This window comes from Coprinopsis cinerea, assembly GCF_000182895.1.
Source record: "Coprinopsis cinerea okayama7#130 chromosome 8 map unlocalized cont3.8, whole genome shotgun sequence".
Lineage (NCBI taxonomy): Eukaryota > Fungi > Basidiomycota > Agaricomycetes > Agaricales > Psathyrellaceae > Coprinopsis > Coprinopsis cinerea.
The window spans coordinates 2,456,060-2,478,787 of record NW_003307537.1 but is presented as its reverse complement, the minus strand read 5'-3'; the positions used below and the strand labels follow the sequence as shown (position 1 = coordinate 2,478,787).

At 52.0% G+C, this 22,728-nt stretch overlaps 9 protein-coding genes across 9 annotated transcripts; 3 read left to right on the top strand and 6 right to left on the bottom strand.

Moving 5' to 3' along the window:
* Positions 1-57: 57 nt before the first annotated feature.
* On the bottom strand, positions 58-1,003 carry CC1G_03180 (hypothetical protein). The gene is made up of 4 exons (XM_001840899.2): positions 783-1,003; positions 546-721; positions 337-485; positions 58-278 (listed from the first exon to the last, which is right to left on the bottom strand). Exons 1-4 carry the CDS (start codon positions 940-942, stop codon positions 206-208), a joined length of 558 nt encoding a protein of 185 aa, XP_001840951.1. The 5' UTR covers positions 943-1,003; the 3' UTR covers positions 58-205.
* A 1,576-nt stretch (positions 1,004-2,579) lies between these two features.
* On the bottom strand, positions 2,580-4,083 carry CC1G_03179 (hypothetical protein; the record flags this gene model as incomplete). The annotated part of the gene is made up of 5 exons (XM_001840898.2): positions 2,580-2,882; positions 2,958-3,179; positions 3,248-3,427; positions 3,478-3,617; positions 3,732-4,083. The coding sequence occupies 5 exons, from the start codon at positions 4,081-4,083 to the stop codon at positions 2,580-2,582; spliced, it is 1,197 nt and encodes a 398-aa protein (XP_001840950.2).
* A 412-nt stretch (positions 4,084-4,495) lies between these two features.
* On the bottom strand, positions 4,496-7,291 carry CC1G_15099 (hypothetical protein; the record flags this gene model as incomplete). Its single annotated transcript, XM_002910719.1, has 12 exons — positions 4,496-5,017; positions 5,162-5,277; positions 5,488-5,595; positions 5,781-5,835; positions 6,015-6,091; positions 6,203-6,235; positions 6,360-6,390; positions 6,488-6,510; positions 6,619-6,712; positions 6,829-6,881; positions 7,142-7,151; positions 7,232-7,291. 12 exons carry the CDS (start codon positions 7,289-7,291, stop codon positions 4,496-4,498), a joined length of 1,182 nt encoding a protein of 393 aa, XP_002910765.1.
* A 1,359-nt stretch (positions 7,292-8,650) lies between these two features.
* On the top strand, positions 8,651-11,259 carry CC1G_03176 (cyclohydrolase; the record flags this gene model as incomplete). Its single annotated transcript, XM_001840895.2, has 9 exons — positions 8,651-8,705; positions 8,769-8,918; positions 9,104-9,344; positions 9,401-9,974; positions 10,033-10,154; positions 10,206-10,268; positions 10,470-10,623; positions 10,691-10,920; positions 11,123-11,259. Exons 2-9 carry the CDS (start codon positions 8,835-8,837, stop codon positions 11,257-11,259), a joined length of 1,605 nt encoding a protein of 534 aa, XP_001840947.2. The 5' UTR covers positions 8,651-8,705; positions 8,769-8,834.
* A 726-nt stretch (positions 11,260-11,985) lies between these two features.
* Positions 11,986-12,668, bottom strand: CC1G_15098 (hypothetical protein; the record flags this gene model as incomplete). The annotated part of the gene is made up of 3 exons (XM_002910718.1): positions 11,986-12,123; positions 12,298-12,524; positions 12,578-12,668. 3 exons carry the CDS (start codon positions 12,666-12,668, stop codon positions 11,986-11,988), a joined length of 456 nt encoding a protein of 151 aa, XP_002910764.1.
* A 241-nt stretch (positions 12,669-12,909) lies between these two features.
* Positions 12,910-14,534, bottom strand: CC1G_03175 (hypothetical protein; the record flags this gene model as incomplete). The annotated part of the gene is made up of 3 exons (XM_001840894.2): positions 14,019-14,534; positions 13,791-13,952; positions 12,910-13,730 (listed from the first exon to the last, which is right to left on the bottom strand). The coding sequence occupies exons 1-3, from the start codon at positions 14,374-14,376 to the stop codon at positions 12,910-12,912; spliced, it is 1,341 nt and encodes a 446-aa protein (XP_001840946.2). The 5' UTR covers positions 14,377-14,534.
* A 2,024-nt stretch (positions 14,535-16,558) lies between these two features.
* CC1G_03173 (hypothetical protein) lies at positions 16,559-17,994 on the top strand (the record flags this gene model as incomplete). The annotated part of the gene is made up of 5 exons (XM_001840892.2): positions 16,559-17,073; positions 17,135-17,174; positions 17,243-17,415; positions 17,475-17,662; positions 17,732-17,994. 5 exons carry the CDS (start codon positions 16,559-16,561, stop codon positions 17,992-17,994), a joined length of 1,179 nt encoding a protein of 392 aa, XP_001840944.2.
* A 1,405-nt stretch (positions 17,995-19,399) lies between these two features.
* CC1G_03172 (hypothetical protein) lies at positions 19,400-20,876 on the top strand (the record flags this gene model as incomplete). The annotated part of the gene is made up of 7 exons (XM_001840891.2): positions 19,400-19,522; positions 19,581-19,697; positions 19,769-19,974; positions 20,034-20,073; positions 20,138-20,310; positions 20,363-20,550; positions 20,620-20,876. 7 exons carry the CDS (start codon positions 19,400-19,402, stop codon positions 20,874-20,876), a joined length of 1,104 nt encoding a protein of 367 aa, XP_001840943.2.
* Positions 20,877-20,991: 115 nt separating this feature from the next.
* Positions 20,992-22,191, bottom strand: CC1G_03171 (hypothetical protein; the record flags this gene model as incomplete). Its single annotated transcript, XM_001840890.1, has 1 exon — positions 20,992-22,191. One exon carries the CDS (start codon positions 22,189-22,191, stop codon positions 20,992-20,994), a length of 1,200 nt encoding a protein of 399 aa, XP_001840942.1.
* Positions 22,192-22,728: the final 537 nt, after the last annotated feature.

Genomic DNA, 22,728 nt, shown 5'->3' with positions numbered 1-22,728 from the left:
ATACCCTAATTCTCACATCTAGGATGGACATGTCAGGTTTGAAAGTCGCACTGAAATAGAGTCGAAGTTATGCATTCGTAACCACTGAGAACAGTGCAGGCGATACAGAATCATTATCGAACAATCACACCGTAATAACCCGAAGAAGCGCCTCAAGCCATACTCCAAGACTGTCAACTACGCAAAATGATGAGCCGAGTATTACTTAGAGCAAGCCCAACAGGACGACGAGTAGGGTGAATCCGAGACCATGGAGGAGGACACCAACAGCCTTCAAGCTTTGGAAGAGTGTAAGTTCAGGCATGCCTCTATATGAGAAAGGCAGCTGGGACTCACAGAACAGCGACGAGCTTGAGAACGCCAGCGAGGACGAGCTGCAAGCCGAGGAGGAGCTTGAAGAGGGCGAGGTCGAGACCGAACTTGGGGACGAGCGGGTAGAGGTGGGGTTTCTTGGTCTTCAAGTTGTCAAGGGAAGTGGCGACGTCCTAATCCCAATAAACCGCTGGTGAGTGCTCAGGTTATGTTGCACAGGGTGGACGACTTACAGTGTACACTGTGGCGACTTCCTCAGCGACTTCTTCTTCAGTGCCCCCGCTGCTTGGGTCGACTTTGCCCTGGAGACCTTGGAGGGACACGGTACCAGTGTCGAAGGCACCAGCGAGCTGCTCAAGGAGAGGAGAAACGTTCTCCTCGGTGGCGTCGTCGCTGTTAACCAGGGCATCTATCGTCGGTCGGGTATTTAGTGTCCCATTCCGGGCCCTGTGAAAGCAAAATGGGCTTACCGAGCTGGGGGAGGATGCTGCCGGTGGTAGACTTAAGGGTGCCGATGACAGCCAAGACGTCGGAGACGTCCTCGCGCTTCTGGACAGTTTCAGCAGGTCGGGCGACGGCGGAGATGGCGCCGACAGCGAAGACGGAAAGGAGAACACGAGTAAAGAACATGATGTAGATCGAAGTAGGTTTGAAAGAACTCTGAGTCTGGTGTTTGTTTGCTGCAATAGACTGCTGCTGCTGCTTTACCTAGCATGAACGTTACGCTCTTTTATACCAAAGCCCATTGTTTCACCAATTGATTGAGAAATAGCGTTCGACAGAGTTCGAGAGACTGAACGTTCGCCGTTCTCGAGCACGCAAGGCGGACATGACGTCTGGAGTGACGTCCTGAAACTGCTTCTCATCCTACCTCTTCGTCGATCTGACTCTTTCAAAGTCACCATCCTGTGTTCCTTTGGTGCCATTCGGATAGATAGCTCCAACGCTCGGGAAAAACACTCCAGCAGTTCGCGTAAGTGAGGTCAAACTTGGTTGTGTGGGGTGACCTGGGAGCTCACGGCTGCGACAATCATTTCCTCCAAGGGCGGTGGACAGTGTTGATCATTGAACTTTGCACCCAAGTCCGCAACGGAAGGGTTTTCGCCAAGCACATGCACTTGTCGAAGGTGTTGAGACAGGGACAGAAATGCGAATAGCTAAAGTGCCATTGCGGATGTAAGACCCACAATTACCTATCATATATCACACCTTCTGGGAACCTCAGCAAAACACAGCCAAATGACCTGATCGCAGCGTAGAACTTGATGGTTGCATGTAGGGCTATCGCCTCGCCCCGGACAATTGTGGAGTCGGTAAGACTAGTCGAGAAGGCGCGAACTTCAGGAAGTACGGCACGTGGCATACCTTATTTCCACTTATTATACCTTCTTGAAAGCGAAAGGCGCGATTTGCCTAGGCGCTCAGCCTGAGTGAATAAACCCGATAGACTGGCCATAATAGTCTCCGCGAAATGGGAATGCTTCAGAGATCCACGCATGGCCTGTTGTGTGACGAAGATCTACACCTCGGGAAAATTGCTGTTAAAACGGCTGTCCGTGGATAGGCGGGCCTCGAGAGGCATCCTGGTGGAACTTGACATGAGAAGGGGAGGGTGTGCACTCACCTTGGAAACATCGTTGGGTTTACAGCGGGATATTCAGCCCAGGTAACGCTCTTCGAGCATATCATCTTGCTCCGCAAGTGACATAAGTGCTGGTCACCGGTGCAGTAAATCGATGGAGGACTAGGTGATGGGACTTGGAAGTGTGGGGAAATGGCGTGATACATTGACGAGATATGAGCTGGGATGACAGCACCGAAGCCAATTCGAAGTTCAGAAGGGAGGCAGGGCAACTCCATTGAATTATTTCCCTGATCAAGATATTCCGTGAAGGTACCGCAGGAAGGCCGACGAGCCGCTTAGCAGCCGACTGTACTTGTCGACCTGCGTCATTTCGTTATTGGGACTGTTTCTGCGCCCACAGGGACACTGGCCTTGAATGCAGCTCGTACACAGATGGCCTATTTGTACGGTACAAGCGACTAGTGAGAACTGACAAGGTACGTGAGTAGAAGCAGTTAGCAAAGGCTCCCACAGGTGTTGTATGCCAGTTGAAGTGAGCTGTACCTCCGTGCCCCAGGGATCGCAGTGTCGGGACGGTACACTTCCACATCTAGCCATCAGGACCTTTGAATCCATTCCTCTAGAAATGAGGGACATCAAACACATACGGTACACATCCTCCGAAGCCCTCCAACCTACGCCCTCAATCCCTCCGCGTCTGGTTCAAAATCAACAAATGAGCCAAAAGGCTTGCCGAAGACCCATCACTCTCCAACACACCCCTCTCCTCATAATCCTTTAACACATCCTCCATAAACCTCCTCGCTCCCGAAAAATGTGCAACCCGAGCGCAAGATGTGTAGATTTCCAGGTACCTCGAGTTCGGAAGCGGGAGGTTTGCTGGGTCGCTGGATTGGAAGGTGAGGGTAGGAGGCTGGCCGATGAGGAAGATTGGATCGGAGGCTTCGAGCTTATACGTGTTGGGAGGCTGAGTCGCTGGGTCGTCCTGCGTATGAACGCCGAAGGAGGGCAGGTAAGTGTTGTTGCGGAATAAGTTGAGTAGAGTTGATCAAGTACTCACCAAGGGCGCTATCCAGATTCTACTTTCCTGGAATGTAAGACAGGTATCCAGCCGAAGCGTCACCGCGTTGTCGAGTCGATGGGCACCCAGACCGCTTGGATCGGAATACATCTCGTCGACGACGTCAGCGTAGCCAAAGTTTCTGAGTATGCGCGTCCAGCCTTCATTCAAATTTACATCCAGGGGTGGGTTCTTCGATTTTCCGTTATCACCTGGGTGCCGCTTGAATCACAACGTCACGAGTTCTTGTTCAACTAGAGTCAACTAAGACGAGGACGGAGTCGACTCACCTGGTCCGAATTCCCATTTTCGCTATCCGGCTCCAGGATAGGAAGGAAATGAAAACACCGCGTAATCGAAGCGGGGCTCCTCTTCTCTGTCACTTTCTGGGCTAACTGGGGCAAAGCCTCGCATGAGGGCCCGTCGTAGTACCCGGTCATTACGCATCGATAGCCATCCCGAATTAGGGCCTGGTAATCGAAAATGTAGGTGGGAAGTTACATAGGAAGTAACGACGCACGTATTTCTTAGCTGTAACATGATCCAGTGGAGGATCCCTACGCACATCCCTATCCATATCTTCTCGGATGTCGAAGGCGGGTCGGTTGAAGGGCGGAGAGTCGGGGGAAGGTATAGGCGTACGACAGCTTCTCGATTGGACTTCTCGTTGGTTGAATTTCCACAGACATCCCAAAAGAATGAGAATTTTTGGTTAGTTTTCATTCCGAACCGCCCTTCCTAGTTGACGGATGCATAATGAGAAAAGGAACTTACAAACACCAATAAAACAAACATAATAGAACCTTCCAAGGTCCTCCAACCGCTCCTTCCTTCCCTCGCATTCAATAATTTCGTCTGCGACATGCTCCCTCGCACGCTCGTTCGGAGCGTAGAGCAACAGATACCCAAGAAGCCTGCAACACACCAGAGAAAATTCCTGCGCCTGCCCTCTGCCAGTGGATACCGCTGGGCCAACTAGCGGATGACCATCCGAGGCCAGTTCGGGTGCGTTCAACTCCAACTCCAAGCTCCCCTCAAGTCCACAAATGGCATCATAAGCTCGTCGAACTTTGGGATTCGATTGGATGGGGGAAGGTAAGGTAGTGAGAGGGGGTAGTTTCGCCATGGTTTCAGGTATTGGGGTGTTGAGTACGGAAAGGCAGCGGGGAAAACGCGTCGAGTCGAGCAGACCAGAGCTAAACCAGGCTGCTCTGAAGTGTGAACCGAAACACGAAGATCGGCGTTGACGCTGAGAGGAGAGACCAAGGACGGAGGACAATGGCATTGGAAAATAACACCGTCATACACCGGCATACAACTTTGATCGACTCGGGGGTGATGGATTCGGAAGCTAACACGGACATACAAACATTCTCAATTCAAGCTCGACTGGCAGAGTCGCAAAGTTCGGGCTTGCCTATTCTCAATATTCGCGATACGGTTCCTCAGAGTTCGTGATGCCCTCGGGTAATCCCAGTGTCCAGGTATCCCATACATCTGATATAATTTAGTAATTTGAGATTGGATGACATTGTGGGTCACGCAGAACTCTTCGTCCTCTTGGACGCAAACTCGATATCGCTCATCTCAATCCCAGCATCACCCATCGTTGCCCCGGTACCCATTGTACCCATCGTATCCGCCTCCGTGCCCCCGCTCCCAATCCCACTCGTCTTGCCTCTCCTCCTTCCCTTCCACTCCTCTTTCTCACCTCCATAACCCCGGTCCCAAAATCTCATACTACCAAATCTCAACCTATTCCCCTCCCTCACCGTCGTCGACCCTCCCCCACTCCCATTGGTGTTCCCACCAAAATCGAGGGTCGTGCTGCTGCCGGCTTGGACGTCTTTGCGGCCTTGTTCGCGCAGGTGGAGGATGGCGCGGTTGGCGAGGATGGCGTGGATTGTGCGTTGGGGGCTGGATTTTCGGATGCGGGTGTGTGTGTGTGTGTCAGTTTTGTGGAAGTTTGTGAGTCGTGAGTGGAGGGGAAGGGGAAGGAGAGGATGAAGATGAGGATGAGGGAAGGGGACGTACATGAGGAACATCGCGTCACAGTTAAACTATGTACCGGCCGTCATCCCAAAAGCGTACCCATTGCAGGTTATCGATTGCCAGACGCAATTGAGCCATAGCAAGAAGCAGAGTAAACCGAGAACAATATAAGATACCAACCCAACCGGGACAGAACCCTGATAAAAACGCACCGGCACAGTAGCAGAAATAACGATATTGACGAGCGAGGTGATCGCCAACCCGAGGAAGTAGATGAGGCCGTCCCGGTAGAAGATGCTCAGGAGCGAGCTCTTGGTGGAGCGGTGTTCTCTGATCATGATGTAGAGTGTTAAGGAGATGATGACTGTCGAGTTTAGGGTGGGCGTTGGGCGTTGGGTGGTAGGAATTGGGAGCAATAGGTCGGATAGGGAAGTCAAGGTCGGGGATGTACGCGAAAACGAATAGGGACACGGTCGATTAATATAAGTATATATGTAGCCTCAGAACCACGCAGATTCAAAGGAGGACTGCGACGCACGAGTGTGACTGCCCAACCCTACGCTATACAACGCGATCTCCTTCCATCGTGCGGACCCTTGTGCGACCGGGAGGCAGGGCATTACCGAGGGTATGGGCGAGGGCTCGTCTGTAGGTGTGGTTGATTAATCATAAGTAAATTCGAAGGGATGTGGTAGGGGTGAGAAGGAGAGTAGGTGAGAGGTGGTAGCAGGTGAGAGTTGGTAGTCGGTGAAAGGTGGTAGAGAGAGTATCGGTGAGAAATGATAGAGAGACTCGGTATGGTGTAACGAAAAGAAAGGATGAGCTACGCACATTCCACGTCCCGTATGAACACGCATACCGCTACGAACGGTGCGAAATGCAGGATCTGTTAAAGCACAACGCAGTTATATGATATTCTGCTTTTACGGGGCATAGAGAGATAGAGAGAGAGATACAGGGATGGAGACAGATATCGAGATCGAGATCGAGCCCAAAGAGAACAGAGAGTAAGAGTCCATCAAACATAATACCCTCGAAGTTAAAAACGAAGATCTAGGGACGTACGAAGAATTGAAACCCCAACCACCCGCCCATCCACCTGTTCCGGCCTGAGAGGGCGAAGAGGCGGAGGAACATGATTGCTGCGTGCCGTTGATCGTGATGCACAATGTATCGTTCGTTGGGTTGGTAGGCATTGTTGGTTTTTCGATATAAGCTCCATAACCCTCGGGGGTTGGTAGTCATGCACATACCTTCCGAGAGGAGGAACCCGAAGAAGGCGAAGGCTAGTAAGTCGTCTCAGCCGGTTTCGATCGAGGGAGGAAGGTCGAGGGAGGAAGGTCGAGGACAAGGGCGGGGACAAGGACGAAAGAGGAAGAGGAGCAGGAGAGCAGGAGCAGGAAGACGTACTGGTGGAAGAGATGAATCCCATCCTACACACCTACATCCATCACCCCGCGAAGGTATATCATCGATCCCATGTCAACAGGAGAACTCTGTCAAGGAGGAGTTCCATTTGGGAATGAGGGCGTACGTACGGAAGGTGAAGACCCATGATCCACTACATTAACCAAGGTTAACGCCGTATTCATTCGATGGTTTGAGCATTTCAGTCGAGAATAACATTTCGATTGAGAATAGCATTTCAATTTTAATTGAGGATGCGTACCGAAATGCCGGAATATGATATCCAACACCCAGTATCGGTTCAAGAGGAACAGGATCTTGGCGAAGCTCCATTCGGAGGGCCAGATTAGGGAGACCTGGGGTAGGATTCGGGTAGTCAATCAGAGTCATAGAGTCAATGAGAAATGGAGACTCTGAGTGGTAGTACAGTCGCAGCGGACTGAGGAGAGGTGAGAGACATGCCGCGGCGTACCTCGAGCGGAAGCGTGTGCAGGTAGTCTGCGAGGAAAACTGTGGCTGCTACGGCTGTCAGTGTGGTTTATTCGTGTTCGTCGGTTTATTCGTGTTCGTCCGTGGACGGATGGCCGCGGCGGGTGTTGTGTTATCGTTCAAAAGATTTCGTTATCGTTATCGTTACCGTTTCAGGCGTTTTGGTATATGTTTCGGTTATGTATCGTCGTTGTCGTTATTCAGTTTTTGTCGTCGTCGGTGCCATCATATCGAAAGGACGTTGGAAATCGTTAACCGGGAGTACTCGAGACTCTCGGATAAAATTGTAAACGTACGAGTGAAGTACTAGTATCGTAAAAATAGAAATGAGTGCCGGGGATGCAGAGGAAAACCAAAGGAGCAACTCCAAGGAAATAGGGACGTACGTGCTCCGTTATCTCGCATCGCGCGACTTGGAAGAGGTTGTCGGGTGTTAAGACGTCCATCCCCAGCAGTCTCCCTTCTGTCGTGTGAGGTTACTATTAGAGGAGGGAGGTTACATCAGCCAGGAAGCAGAACGTTCCGAGCCTCGTCCGTTCTTTATATACTTTACTTATTGCACACTGACATGTCTTCTGTGCGATCTTTATGCCTTCTGTGCGATCTTTATGCCTTCTGTGCGATCTTTATGCCTTCTGTGCGATCTTTATGCCTTCTGTGAGATCTTTATGCCTTCTGTGAGATCTATATACCTTCTGTGAGATCTTTACGTCTTCTCCACCATCCTTATACTGGTGTCTGTACAGCCTCTTCACGAGACAATAAGGTACACGGAGCTTCTATTCGCACCCGTATGTTCGAGTACATCAGCGTAACCTTAAAAGCTTGACATGTGCGCCCGAGTTGCAGGGTGACCGACCGTCATGTGCCTAGTGGTTTCCCTCTGTCCGATGTCGATCTGTCTACGTCAGGTTGGAAACTTGTCAGTGACGAGAGGGACGATCATCGGGCCACGGCGTGCAAGAGGGTTGAGTGGAGGGAAGTGGTAAGTGGCACATAGGTGAGTGATAGGTATCTGAGGCACATAAGTAAAATACTTCCTTCCAAAAGACTTAATGAAGAATAAAGCGGGGATATCTTCTTGTCACACGACCCAAACCCAAACTGTAACGAATCAGCTGAGAGCCTGCCGGTGGACAGCGAAGAACCCAAGAGCGAGATTGATGACACTGACTTGTGTGATATGTATCATAGAGGGACTTTCTCGATATCACTTCGACGAGAAGCCAGAAGAACTTGGGGAGAATCAACGCTGCATAAGTAGCGCTTCGAGGGCTCTTGATAGATAGATTGTTGTCAATGTTATATGGATAGATCTCGAGACCGTGGTTGTTCGAGAGCGGTGGGGCCTGGAGCTCCGGAGTTTGGCATCCATCTCTATCGCAGGTTCGCAATCTCGACATCACGGCAGTGCTGGTATAGTAGTAGACGGGCGACGATCCTCTCGTCCTCCGAATCTCAATCGCAAGTCCTATCTCACGGCAAGTCACTATGCTCCGTGCTGGCTCCGGAGTCCCGACTCTCGTCTGGGGATTGGGGACAACAACTCATTAATCATGATGCACCCAAAACTCGCACTGTGCAGGGTTCGAACTTTGAACCCAAGCTCCGGTTCAGAGACCCTGAACTTGGCGATCAACGCCTTGGGCCTATGACGTAACCCCCAACCATCAATGGGTTGGAACGCGTGGCTGGACGCGAGGCTCAGGCCACCCCCTATATAATGCAGAACGTGCCCGGACCTTGCCCTTTCTCTCTTTCTCTCTCTTTCTTCCTTTCTATTTTTGCTTTCTCTCTCGAGATTGATCTGAGATCGTGATTCGATTAGATACAGCGACGAACACGATTCGAACGACGACGGTGAGTAGTACTAGTGTTGGGTGGATGTTGGGTAGGATTAGGAGGCTAATGCGAAGGATCTAGAAACCCGAGTAAACGAATACACTCTACGAGGAACGACGATTAGAAGAAGAGTAGAATACAGGCAAGATGCCAGTATCTGAAGCCATCCTTACGCAAATCCTGGCTCGATTGGAGTCGATGCAGGTGTCGCAGCAGGCCATGCAGGCAAAGGTGCGTCCCCAAAGCCTTTGATCCTTATCCATCCGTTCAATCCATCCATCCATCCATCTACATATTTACCTATCCATCTATGTATCTATCGATTCCTATCGCTCATCTCCACCTTCCATACCGTCCATCCACTCCTTCCGGCGATGGCGACGTGACGCTGATGCATGACATGCTATGCTTCGCAGCTTGACAGCCTCGCAGCCAGCCAAGCCTCCATTACGCCTCTCGAGCCAAAGTCGCCTGCGCGCAGCACCCCAGGGCTGCCTTCCACCGCCGATGCCAAGAACGAGGAGAAGAAAACTGGGTTGCAGGAGGCGACTGTCGGTGCAGCCGTCACCTCCACCACGCCCGCTCGCGACGCCCTCGCACAGATGACGGATAAGGAGAGGGAGAAGCTGCTCTATCCAGGTCGAGTTAACCTCACCAGTGCGTCCTTCTTTCCCTCCCTTTCTCTCGCAGGATGCTGATAAGCTTGATGATAGCGTACCCCGACCAACACGGTATCGCCCCGCACCCGCTCCAATGGGGCGCCGCCGACCCGACGACGCGCGGACCGGTGATCTGCTCGCGCCTCCCCTCGTCCATCAAGCAGCGCAACGCCCTCGGCGCGCATGCCGGGTCCTATTCCATCTACCGCGCCCTGAGTATCGCGATGGGCGCTCTCAACCCCTCGCACAAACCCGACTACTCGCAGACCGAGCCGCCTATCAACATCCCGCCTCAACCCTCCTGGTCCGACCCGTCCAAGATCGTCTCCTTTGATCCCTGGGGCCATCTCGTGCCGCAGGTGTTCAGGAAGGAGATGGACGAGTTGGGGTTGGACGTCCGACCTTCCATCGCGATTACGAAGGCGCATTTGAAGATGAGCGAGCTGGATGAGGCGGCGCGCAGGGGCGAGATGGTTATTGATGGGAATATCGTGTTGAAGAGCCGACCTGTGCGGAATGAGGATGGGAGTGAGAATCTTTCTGTGGATCCGGGTGTGGAGGTGAATGTGGGCAAGGCGGCTATTGACCCTGTTTGGTATTTGCCTGGTGTGGCGGAGAGGTTTGGGATGTGCGTACTTTTCTCTTTTTTGGTGGGGAGGGTGCTGATGATGGTCTGTTGGTTGTAGTTCCGAGACCCTGCTTCGACGTGCGCTCTTTGAGGATACGGGAGGAATGTACCCCGAGCTTATCACGAGACCCGACATCAAGGTCTTCCTACCGCCTATTGGTGGATGTACTGTTTACATCTGTGCGTCGTCTCTCGCTCCTCTTATCTGTCACGTCTGACGAGTCTTTTCAGTTGGAAACCCCGCGTATATGTACGACGAGACGAAGGAGCTTACTCTGCGTGTTCATGACGAATGTGAGTATCGTATCGTATCTCTCCGTTATTGGCATCGAACCACACCTTTCTTTTGATGCTATGGATCTTATCTTATCGCTCTTCCTCTCTCCCTGTCGTTGTTTATCTGTCCTAACGTTATCCCCTTCTCTCCCTCGCTTTTCCTCTTTCTATCTTACTTCTCCTCCACAAACGACTAACTCTCCTACTTCCCCCTCACAGGCAACGGCTCAGACGTCTTCGGCTCCGACATCTGCACATGCAAACCCTACCTCGTGTATGCGATTGAGGAGTGTATCCGAGGTGCGCAAAAGGGCGGTGTGGGTGTTGTTGCGTACTTTAGGAAGGAGGGGAGGGCGTTGGGTGAGGTTACCAAGTGCGTACTACTGCTTTTCCTTTTCCCTCGCGACATTATACTAAACAACGCATCACATCTTTCCCAGATATCTAGTCTACAACCTCCGCAAACGCGGTGGCGACAGCGCCGACAAGTACTTCAAGTCTACGGAGATGATCGCTGGTGTGAAGGATATGCGGTTCCAAGCGCTCATGCCTGATGTTTTGCACTGGTTGGGGATCAGGAAGGTGGATCGGATGGTTAGTATGAGTGATATGAAGTATGATGCGATTGTGAAGAGTGGGATTCCTATTTTGACGAGGTATGATATACCTGGTGCGTATTGTTTTCGTCGTATGTGTTGGGGCGCGGGATGGCTGACGGTGGTTTTCTTTTTTTCCTTTGCTTTGCTTCGTCTCCCTACTACTTCGCCTCGGTACGGGCACCCTCGTCTCGTCTCACCTCACCTTTTTCCTTCTGTCCTACCGGGCATTTTCCCAACATACGACGTGGATACGATGCACGCACTTGTACATAGACCACCTCATCCCGCCCGACTCGCGCGTCGAGATCGATGCGAAGATTGCTGCGGGTTACTTCTCGAGTGGGAAGCAGGTGACGGAGGCGGATTTGGCGAAGACGGTGGGTAGGACTTGGGAGGAGATGGAGCATTAAGGGAGGGGGAGGGGGTCGGGAGATGGAGCGTTGGTTTCTTTCTTTGTGGGATGGGGGATGGAGCGTTAATTGTTTCTTTCGGAGGTCGGGAGTTGGGGTTTTAGTTCTTTCTTGAATTCGGATTTGCATTTTGCATTTATACGTTTGTACGTTCGTGCTTTGTGTACCGCTGGTTATAATCGTAATGGTTTTGAGCTTTTGAGCGTGGCTTTTTTTCAGCCTGAGCGGGGGTGCCAGGGGGGATGGTGTCTAGACTGGGGAAAAGGAACTGGCGAGATATAGTTTCGGATATGGTATACCGTAGTCTCCCGTCGTCGGATTAAACGATACTCAGTGCGGTGTGATAGCTACAGGGTGGAAGGCTACAGAAAGTTATTTAATACAGACTCTACTCGTCCTCCTCCATCGCAGCCCTGAAAGGGCCGTTGTGTCCCTGCATTCTGGGATGAACACAAACAAGGATGAACGAACACAAACAGGGATGAACACAAACAGGGATGAACAGAACGCAAACAGGTCCAGTCCTAATCGTAAACAAAAAGTTGAAGATTCCAACGATATTCCTCCTCGTTTATGCCTGCGTAGGGTCCCATTCAATAGCGAACCCGAACGTTTACCCGAGGGTTAAAACCCACCCACCTTCATTCAACAACCACCTCCCTAATCCTTTCCTCCCTCTCTCCCTCCCTAAGATCAGGCCCACATCTCCCTCGGCACTCCCTAAGATCAGGCCCACATCTCCCTCGGCATCGTATGGCCGGCCACCCCTTCAATCTTGACAATCTGCGATACCCCTTCAATCTTGACAATCTGCGATACCCCTTCAATCTTGACAATCTGCGATACCCCTTCAATCTTGACAATCTGCGATACCACCCATGAACTTCTGACATCTCCCCGAGTCATCATCATCGTCTTCAAAATTCTCGGGAGGCCCGTAACACCATCATCGTCTTCAAAATTCTCTGGATACCCGTAACACCATCATCGTCTTCAAAATTCTCTGGATACCCGTAACACCAGATTTTTCCGAATCACGTTCCTGGGGTATTCGTGTGGTACTGCATGAGGCCTGAGGAGGGACAAGGCAGCGATTGCATCCGTTTCTTCGGGTGGGTAGTTGGGTGTCACTTTGTGTGCCCACCGGTAGAAGACGTCGCGGCTGAGCACGTAGCCCGCGTAGACTCTGGTGCACCGGAAGGAGCCTGGAGGTGGTTGTTGGATACCAGCGGAGCTACACGTTGCTGACATGGCGTATTTGGACGCTGGAGAGGGTGCAGCTGCATCCAGGGCTATTCAGGGCTATCCAGGCGCCTACATGCTTCGGAGTAATCCGGATGCGACACCCACGAGACGGCGTCTTCATACACGCTGTCGACCAACTCAACCAATATATCCAAGTAGTACATAGTGACTTTTGCTGCTAGAAATTTTCGACGATGGATGTTGGTTCAATCATCAATCATATTCTAAGTTGTAGCGGTAATGTGCAATGAACTGTCACGGTATAAAAGGCGAATAGAGCATCCTAATAGTATAGTTTCCAATGTCCCATTTCCATCCTTCCTAAAACGCGAATTCAAACCTCGACTCAAGTCATCCTTTCAAACTGAGTCCGTGGGTGTACGCAAAAGTTCACCTCCCTCTGGATCAGACTCTGGTCTTCTTCGAGCCTCGACCCTTCTTCACACCTCTCGCTGGAATGCGAATGGTAAGCTTTTCCTTGTCGTCATCCTTCCTATCTTCGTCCTGACCTCCATTGGGAGGCACACCAGAACTCTCAGTTGTATTCTCTTTCTCTCCAGCCTGAGCGGTAGACTCATCCAAGGTATCCTTATCCGACTTTCTAGCCCTCTTCTTCGCCTTCCTAGTACCAGCGCCCTTCGCAGTAGCACCATCCTTGGACTTCGACTTGGCATTTCCGCCGCTCTTTCCGGAATCATCGTCTTTACGACGCTCCTCCTCCTCCTCCTCCGAGCCCGCAGCGCGCTTCCTCTTCTGACCTCTGGTCTGTTTGGGCTTGGGAGCCATCGCGGGTGCGGCTTTGATAGTACTAACCACAGCGGAGACTGCTTCTACCACGTCTTCGGTCGAGGGCCCAGGAGCAGCTTGGGAAGGAACCTTCTTGTTTCGCGAGGAGCGACGGGGAGCTGGCTTCGTGTCGTCGATGACGTCCTTATTGGTGGCCTCGGCGATGGTGGTAGCGGCGACGGTGGTGGTACGCTGCTCGCTGGTATCGGGGCTGGTAGCAGTGGTCGGAACGGGAGCCTGAATGGACGAATCCTCGTTCTGAGCTTCGACTTTATTCGCCAACCGGGCCGATCGACGAGTAATCGGGACAGTTTCCTTCTCCTTCTCCAAGTTCTTCTTCTTCCCATTGGACTTGAAGTTGGGCCCCGCGTTGTCTGAGTGGGATACCTGTGCATTGGCTGCGACGGCTTTCTCAGAAGTTCCAGCGTCAAGATCTGTCGCTGATAATGAAGGAATGAGATTTTGTGATTGGGCCACAGTGGCAGGCCGGATTTTCGTACCTTGGTTTGGCTCAGTAACAGACGCCTTCGAGTGCTCCGAGTCAATCTTTTGCGCCTCAGATCCACCGAAAACCGAGTTCGAGTCGTTCTCCGCGTTGGGTGCCTCGGGTTCCTTCGACTCATTGACCGCAGCGGGCTGCGATGGTCCAGCCTCTGCAGTATCTGTGGTGGCATTAGCGTTAGCGCGCTGTGTATCGGGTAAGGCACTCGGAGAGGCTTGTATCGTACCTTTGTCAACTCCGCAGGCAATCTGTGGCTCTTCAACACCAGATGGCTGGCTCAACTCGCGCTCCTCTTCGTTCGACTGCTCATTTCCTTTCACTCCCTCATCTCTACTCTTATCCTCATCCTTATCCTTATCCTTAGTCCGGTCATTCTCGTTCTCACTCTGAGACTTCACAACTCTTCGGTGACCCTGCTGTTCTCTCCTAAGACCCGCTTTAGCCCACAATTCCCTCGCGCGACCAAGTTTGAGACGGGGTGGACCGCTCCATCCCGCGAGCCTGGCAAATCGAAGGTTAAGAGACCTAGCCGGAGTAGGGGGACTAGTATAGCTTGAAGAGCTAGAGGATCCTGCGCTGGACATGGTCACCGTTGACATTGGGGTGGTAGTACAAGTTCCAAGACGTTAGTAGTTGCAGGAGCTGGTGGTTGTATTGAAGGTCCAAGCAGAAGCCAGTGGTTGTAAAGGTTTACGAAGGAGCCAGTGGTTGTCGTATAGGTTCAAGAAGGAGCCAATGGTTGTTGTAAAGGTTCAAGAAGAAGCCACGGCCGTCGTGGTCACCCTTTGTTTTGTCCTTTGAGCGACAAACAATCCACGCTGGTTGGTTAAACGCCCAGAAAGGTGAACAAAGCGCGCGTTTTTGATCGCTCGGACGTGCCGCTGTGGCATTTGATCACGTGGGGTGATGCGGACGCGTCTCGGGACTTGGAAGTTGGCAAGCCCAGTGAGTGCCAGGCTCCAGTGATGGCCAATGGCAAGAAAAAAATCAGGAGAATGAAGATGAATAATCGAAAATTGGGTATTAAAATTATCGTATAATTCAAATACACATTACTAGTACCCTCCTCAATCTCACTCTAGAGTCCCGAGGGCCACCCTTGAACACTACCTCCGATTCAGCCACTGAGAGACGATCGTCGATACCGCGCACCCTCCTTCGCTGAACACCTGAACACTTCCTCGAGGACCCTTCCAAGCTTGACTGGTGTCTCAAAATAGTGTTGAGGCTAGATGTGGGATCTCTCATTTTGTCTGGCTTGAATCGGAACCCTCTAGACAGGGAGCTCTGCTCAGGCCCCAGAAGGGGTGATCGATTCTCAAAGGCTCGTTTATGCAAATGCTCGGGGGATCGTACCTCAGGCCTCAGTCCATTGAGAGCCTGGGGGTCAGGGGTCGGTTCGTCCTATAAGGAACGTGGGAAAGCATTACATACGTAGTCCAAACGAATCCGAAATCGACCACATTTGCCGGGTTGCTTTTCAACCCACCCCTCGCTCCTGGTAACACTTAACACTCTCACCATTGCGAGTGATGAGCGACCCAGGTGATAGAGTCATACAACCTGCTCGCTGAGAAGTGCTATGGCCTCGCTGGTATCTGGTTCGATGCATACTGTATGGTCACCAGTGACCAGATCCTAGCTGGAGAGACAGAGCCTTTTCCTGGCTATCACCTACTCCCTGCGATCTCCAGTGAAATCTTCCAGTTTCTTCCAAGATCTCTATCTCGTCGCGTCTTCTCGTATCACATCATCCCTCCTGCTGAATCGAGTCACTCTGCTCACCTGACTTGGCTTCCCAGTCTTCTACCTTCTTCGTGGCCTAGTGGATACCGCTCCTTGGGGTTCTTCAATTCAGTTCAAGTTGTCCAGCTGGAGGATCTGTCATCCACAATGTAATAGCCACACTCGGCGTCCATTGGTTATGTGGCTCTGTTGAAGATCGAAACAACGTGGCAAGGTGATGAATGGCTGGTGGAACTGGGAAGGCCCTTTCCTGAATGGCGCTCCTTGGTTAAGCCTTCGAAGCTGCCCTTCTTACTATATTTCTTATAGATGATACCTCTCGCAACGTGACTGGAGATGGTCAATATAGTCGCTTTCGATGAAGTTACCCGTCTTTCGTGAAGCACAACTCCAACTGGCAACCACTACTGGTGTACAAAGCGCTCCCTGAGTGTCTCCTCACTATTGCCTCTCTCAAGAACTATTCTTCCTTCACTTATCGCGGACCAATTTCGGTTCAAAATGGCTATGTATAGCCCTCATGTTCTTCCCGACCATATAAAAAGGGTTCCAACGAAGTTACATTCAAGTCGAAGCTCGAAGCCCTTCCCTCACTTCGAAGTTCCGTGCGTCTCTCGAATATCAAGAAGCCAAATACTGGCCACCAATATCGTCAAAGGTTCTGCGATGATGGGCTGGACGAGAGTTATTTCAGCTTTGATCTCGCTGGCTCTGCCGGCGAGTGCTTTCATTCGACTACCATGCTCGAATCTGGTTACACAGCGCTTTGATCCGTATGTCCTTCGCTCTGTCTCTTTCTGTTATGCGTCTGATGGATCGATATAGGTTGGTTACACCAGGGGAAGTCTCACCTCACGTCCACCAGATCGTCGGAGGAGTGCGTACTCGCATCGAACTACCATCGCTGAAGCACTGACTTTCGGTGGACCCCCCAACCTCTAGAATGCGTAAGTCCACCATCGCTCGCCAGCGACTTAACAGAACGCTGACTCCTATCATCTGCGCAGATTCAACTTGTCAATGGACCCAAGCATCGACTATGGCGAGACCGCCACTTGTACCACCTGTCGATTCAAAGAAGACAAATCCAACTACTGGACTGCAGTCTTGTACTTTAGGCATCCGAATGGGAGCTTCATCCGCGTTCCGCAGATGGCGAACCATAACACTGGTCCGGGGCTTCAAGCAGGTGGTATGACGGTGTACTACTTCCAGCCAAGACCCCCGACCAAGAATTTGAACATCGTTCCGTTCGCAAAGGCGCGTCGCTACTGTGGCTTCTGGCTAACCTTGGCTTTGTCAGTTAAACTAAAGACGACGATATTGCAGGGCTTCCGGATGATCACTGGCAACCCGATGCGCCGCCGCGATGACACCGACCCGAACGATACCCAATCCAAATCCATCACGTTCAGGTGCTTCCACGGCGCTGATCCTGGACCGTTTGGTACCCCAGGAACTGGTCCAGACGACTCCGTAGAGTTCCCGAGGAAACCTTGCTCAGGCGGTATTCGGTCGAATATCTTTTACCCTCAGTGAGTGTCGAGTAGCTCGTCACCTATTGTCCAGAAGCTGATCAGGTGATTGGGGATGTAGGTGCTGGGACGGTGTCAACTTGGATCCTCCCGATCATGCGGTTGGTTTTTTGCTCCGTCCAACGCTGTCTAGTATGCCGCTCTGACCTCGACTGACCCTCACCTGTAGAGCCACGTCGCCCATCCTGCTGGCGGCTTCTTCGGCACTGATTGCCCAGACACACACCCAGTACGACTTCCACTCCTCTTCGTCGAGATTGTATGGGATACCAGACCTTTCAATGCGCCGGAGCTCTGGCCCAAAGATGGAAGTCAGCCCTTCGTATTCAGCATGGGTGATCCGTGAGTGCATGAGCCTTTGCCTGGTTGTAATGACAGGAGACTGAATTTGCGAATCCTAGAACCGGCTACGGACAACACGCCGATTATGTCTTTGGATGGGAAGGCGACTCCCTCAAGCGTGCCATGGACGTTTGCACCTCCGCCGATGGTATTCCCGCCAACTGCCCTGTCCTGACGATCCAGAGCACGCACGAGATGAACACTTGCAGACAGGCCAACAGGGTTCCTGAAATCGTCGAGGATCAATGTACGATTTCTCTCCTCTACTACTTCACCTTTACTTCCAGGCGCGTGACTGACCATTCGAAATTTCCAGACCTCGATAAACTCCCGGGTTGCAACCCGATCCAAGCAGGGCCTGAGCCCGCCACCATGGTTCCTCCGTCAGAGTGTGATGCGCCGTCTACGACAGTTAACATTCCAGAGCCGACGGAATCTCAAAAGGCGATTGATCCTCCTTGGACTGTGTGCCATACCGGCCCTGAGACTCACTCTTTGGCTCCTATGTGTGATCCCACTCCTACCGCGACTGGAGTTGAAGGGGTTGAGGCTGTTGTACTTGTTACACCTGCGCCTTGAGTGAACTATAGCTGTACGGCAGCTTCTTCTTCTCGAATTATGTCAATAGTCTACTCCAATTTTTAAACACCCAATGAAGAGAAAGGACTGCGTTTCCAATCCTATGCCCCCCTTCGAAGGAAGATAGGGGCATGGGAACCTCTTAGTCATCCGTTCGAACCATTCCGAGATCAGAGCGTGGCTCTGGTTCATACCTGTCCTTGACCATGTCGCAGCCGATCTATACTTCCGGTCGAACTGCGTTTCCTCGACGTCGCTGCCGCCTCGAATATTGAGGGCGTGGACCGTACCGTCCCGCAGTTCGACGCTCCTGTATCTCGATCCTCTTCGTTGATTATCATCTTCCAACCGCGAGCGAGCGCAACTTCTCTTCGAGGAAAGTTACGTTGTGTGGTTTCTTGCTGGCTTTCTCTTGCTCTGCTCTCGTGGCTGGACGTGTTTAGTAACTCTTTCAAACCCGTCATTCGACTGTGATCGGAAAACTGCATTATTGTTCAATCGTTCGACTTCCTGGGATGGGCTCTCTCCTTCGATGGGCTCGAGGATACCTGAGGCTTATTGGCTGAAACGGCACCACTCAGGAGATCTTCGAAGCAACGTGGCAGGATGGTTCTCTTCTTGGTTCCTGTTAAACCTTCGCCGCGCACAGCCCCCCTCAAGCGCATGTCGTCTACTTCACATGTCGTTTACTACTCGTTAATTGCAGGACCTTCTTCTCTCCGACGCTCTGGCGCCTTGCTAGTACTTACTGTTGGGAAGTCATCCAAAACACCTGCGTCGTTCTTTCCAACTCTCCGCCTTCACGTAACCTCTGTACCAAGTGTGGATCAGGACCACATGTTTCTTTCGTTTCTCCCAGTCAAAAACCGTTCTTCCCCAGCTTCGTACGGGCGAACCTCGCAACAAGTTTGGGTAGTCTCGCTTCGAGAACCAACATGCTATCTAATACTATGCTTGTTCTCTTGGGCGGTATTAAAGACTCGCTTGTCTCAGTCGGTTTCTCGAGCGAACTTCGTCTTAGTAGCAAACAAGATGGGGTGGACTACTACTACTTTGCTTTCTGCTTTGGTTTCGCTGGCGTTGCCGGCTCAGGCCTTTATTCGACTTCCGTGCTCGAACTTGGTGACCCAGCGTTTCGACCCGTGCGTGCATACCTGCTACTACTGCTGCTTTTTTCTTTGCTCCCCACTGTGAAGCTAATCGGTGTAATAGGTTGGTCACACCGGGAGAGGTTTCGCCTCACGTTCATCAAATCGTCGGAGGGGTAAGTAACTGTTTCCCTCCAGAGTTTCATCCAATTTCTTTTACAATTTCTCTCAACCACCCTGTAGAATGCGTAAGTAGTCTAAACCGGCAGATGATAGGAGAATAATTTACTGACGCCGTTCCTAGCTTCAACTTGTCCATGGACCCCAGCGTCGACTACGGCGAGACTGCGACGTGCACCACCTGTCGCTTCAAGGAGGACAAGTCCAACTACTGGACTGCGGTCCTTTACTTCAAGCATCCCAATGGGAGCTTCATTCGGGTATTTTCCATCCCTATAACGCCTCAAACTCCTTACTAAAGGTGAATATTGAATTCAGGTCCCCCAAATGGCGAACCACAATACTGGTCCTGGTCTCCAAGCTGGTGGAATGACAGTGTACTACTTCCAGCCTATCCCACCCAGTAAGAACCTGGAGATTGTTCCGTTCGCAAAGGTTCGTCTATTCCTGCACACCATCCACCATCTTGAGAGCATCGTTATAGTTTACTCATTCCATGACTCCAGGGGTTCCGAATGATTACTGGAAACCCGATGCGCCGTCGAGACGATATCCCGGATGAGGACACTGCAGCTCGAGCGATTACCTTTAGGTGCTTCCATGGGGACGATCCTGGTCCTTTCGGAACTCCTGGACGTGGTCCTGACGATTCGATCGAGTTCCCGAGGAAGCCTTGTTCTGGTGGTATCCGTTCGAACATCTTCTATCCTCAGTACGTCCCAGATTTCTACTCGGAGGTATAGATACAGAAATGAATTTCCTCGCTCACAGATGCTGGGACGGCGTTCATCTCGATACCCCCGACCATTCGGTGAGTTGTTGACCTGTTGATAAGAGTTTGACGGCAGACTGAACATGGCTTATGTGTTGTGCAGAGCCACGTCGCGCATCCTCCGGGCGGATTCTTCGGTACCGACTGCCCCGACTCTCACCCCGTGAGGCTGCCCCTTCTCTTCGTGGAGATCGTATGGGACACTCGTCCATTCAACGATCCGGAGCTCTGGCCCAAGGATGGTGGCCAACCCTTCGTCTTCAGCATGGGTGACCCGTATGTGTTTTTTTATCATTTCGCCATGAGGAGCGTTCTAACGGCTTCGAAGCACCGGTTATGGACAGCACGCTGACTACATCTTCGGTTGGGAGGGTGATTCCTTGAAACGTGCGATGGATGTCTGCACCTCTGGCGATGGTATCCCCGCCAACTGCCCAGTCTTGACTGTTCAAAGCACGCACGACATGAATACTTGTCAGCAAGCCAACAGAGTTCCTGAAGTCGTCGAAGACCAATGTACGTCTCTCCCGTCTTTACTAATACTCTCATCCTGCCATACTTATCCTCATTATTTCTTTTCCGAAGACCTCGACAAGCTCCCTGGATGCAACCCGATCCAGGAGGGACCTGAGCCCGCCACCCTTATCCCTCCCTCGGAGTGCGATGCGCCGTTCACGACTGTGAATGTTCCGGACCCCACGGGTTCGCAGAAGGCGATTGTCCCACCTTGGACGGTGTGTCACCCTGGTCCTGAGACCCATCCTTTGGCTCCCCTTTGCGAAGAAACTCCCGCTCCGACTGCGGTCGAGGTTGTTGAGGCTATCGTTACCCCTGCTCCTTGAGTACATGAGTCCCTTCTGTGTGTAAGCAACGTTTTAAATCTATGGATTGACCTTTTTAAGTTGTCGAATACGAAGAGCAAGCTACAAGTTATTTAAAGAGTACAATGTTACATGCCTACCAAGTGGTGGTAGTTCCTTCGACTTGCTCCCTCCAGTCGTCACGGAAATAGTTCGAGTCGCGGGGTCGAGAAGGGCGACTCAGTAAGGTGTAGCTAATGCCGTGAACATCACCCTGCAGTCCACAGGAGTCTTCGCCCGAGGTCTCCCCTTCTCCATCGGCGTTACACGCCGCCTTCGCTATACCCCGTAGGGCCTCCATCATGGAACGATCCTTCATCCATGCGGTGGGGTGGTACCCCCTCCCAGTCACCTCTAGCTCAGGAGCCGGCTCGACAGTCAGGCTGGTAAGTTTGGGAGGTAACGCCGATAAGGAAGGGAGTGGCGTCTGTGAAGATGTGATCGCAGAAGAGAGCGGTGATGTCGAGAAGCGGAGGTCGTCCCATGGGTCGCTATCCCGAGATTCGGCGGGGGAACCGTCCCTCGAGCCAGAGGCCGTCATAGCCTCCTGCAGCTCCATCGCGAACGTGACGGCCATAGACAGGCCCGACACTTTCAGATGCGTGAGATTGGGACACGACTTTGATAGGCCTCCAAACTGGAGTAGTCCGTGTGGGTTACGGTTGCCGTGGAGGTGGAGATGGGTGAGGCGGGGGAAGTTGGGTTGGGACGGTGTCGTGGATGTGGGGAAGGGGTAGAATCCGCTGATGGTCAAGTTGCGGAGCTCGGGGAAGCGCGTCCTCCATATCCGAGAGAGAAGCGCCGGGCTTTGGGCGAGATTTTGGGAAGCGTCGAGGGTGAGCGTGTGCAATGACGGTGCGCATAGCGTCACCAGACGGATTATGGCATTTTGGAGTTTGGCATTCGGTTGTGGAGATTTTGGTTGAGGGTAGGAGAGGAAAAAGTGTCGAATGTTGCGTCTGCTGCTGGGCGCCAGGGTGTCTAGCTTTTGAAGTAGGGAAAAAGTGGTTTCTTCATTTTGGAGAGAGATGGTGTGGTAGAGGTAAGGCGCAGAAATGTCGTGGAAGTAGCGAGAAACTAGGCTTAGTGAACGAATAGTTGGACCATGGTCGGTCAGGCAAGCCAAGTAGGCGATATAGGAATGAAGCTCGGGCGGGCAGTAGTCCATCGTAGATTCCTCTGACGGTGGGGTGTCGGCTCGAGAAGTTTGGTCGGAAACGGGGAAGGGTCGTGCGGGGAGATGGTGCAAAGCTCGCTGGTCGCTGCTAGATGACCGTTCTTTAGCAATACGACGCATATTACTTTTTGCTAAATCTTATCCAGGCACCACTAATTAAGTTTCCCTGAGGCAATACTGAGCATCGATGGCGACATATCGCGACATTTCGACATCACGTGAGACACGCGACGCGACGCGTGACGTCCCCACCGCGGGTTTTTGCGAATCGGAGCCTGAAAACGGCATGTGGCCGGATCAGACTAGGATGGTTTATTTCTGGCCCGCTTCAAGCAGGTGCTCCTCGAAGTCGTCGATGACAAACGCCGGTGCCATAACTTTCCCGATATCTATCGGACTCTGGATCATAGTGCCCAAGGCCTCCTGAAGTGGGTATCGCTGCGAATGGGTTTAGAACTGACCCATAAGATCGACTTGGGTCCTAATCATCTGGTTGGTGGTCGCTTCGACGATTCCACCACAGCATCGTTTTATATGTATCACAACATTGTTGCGTTTGCCCGGAAATACCGTACCGATCTGGGAAGTGGTGATTGCAAGTTAGACCGAAAGGAGCACCGGACTAGTTTATAATCCCTTTCGGCACGCGACCGAAAT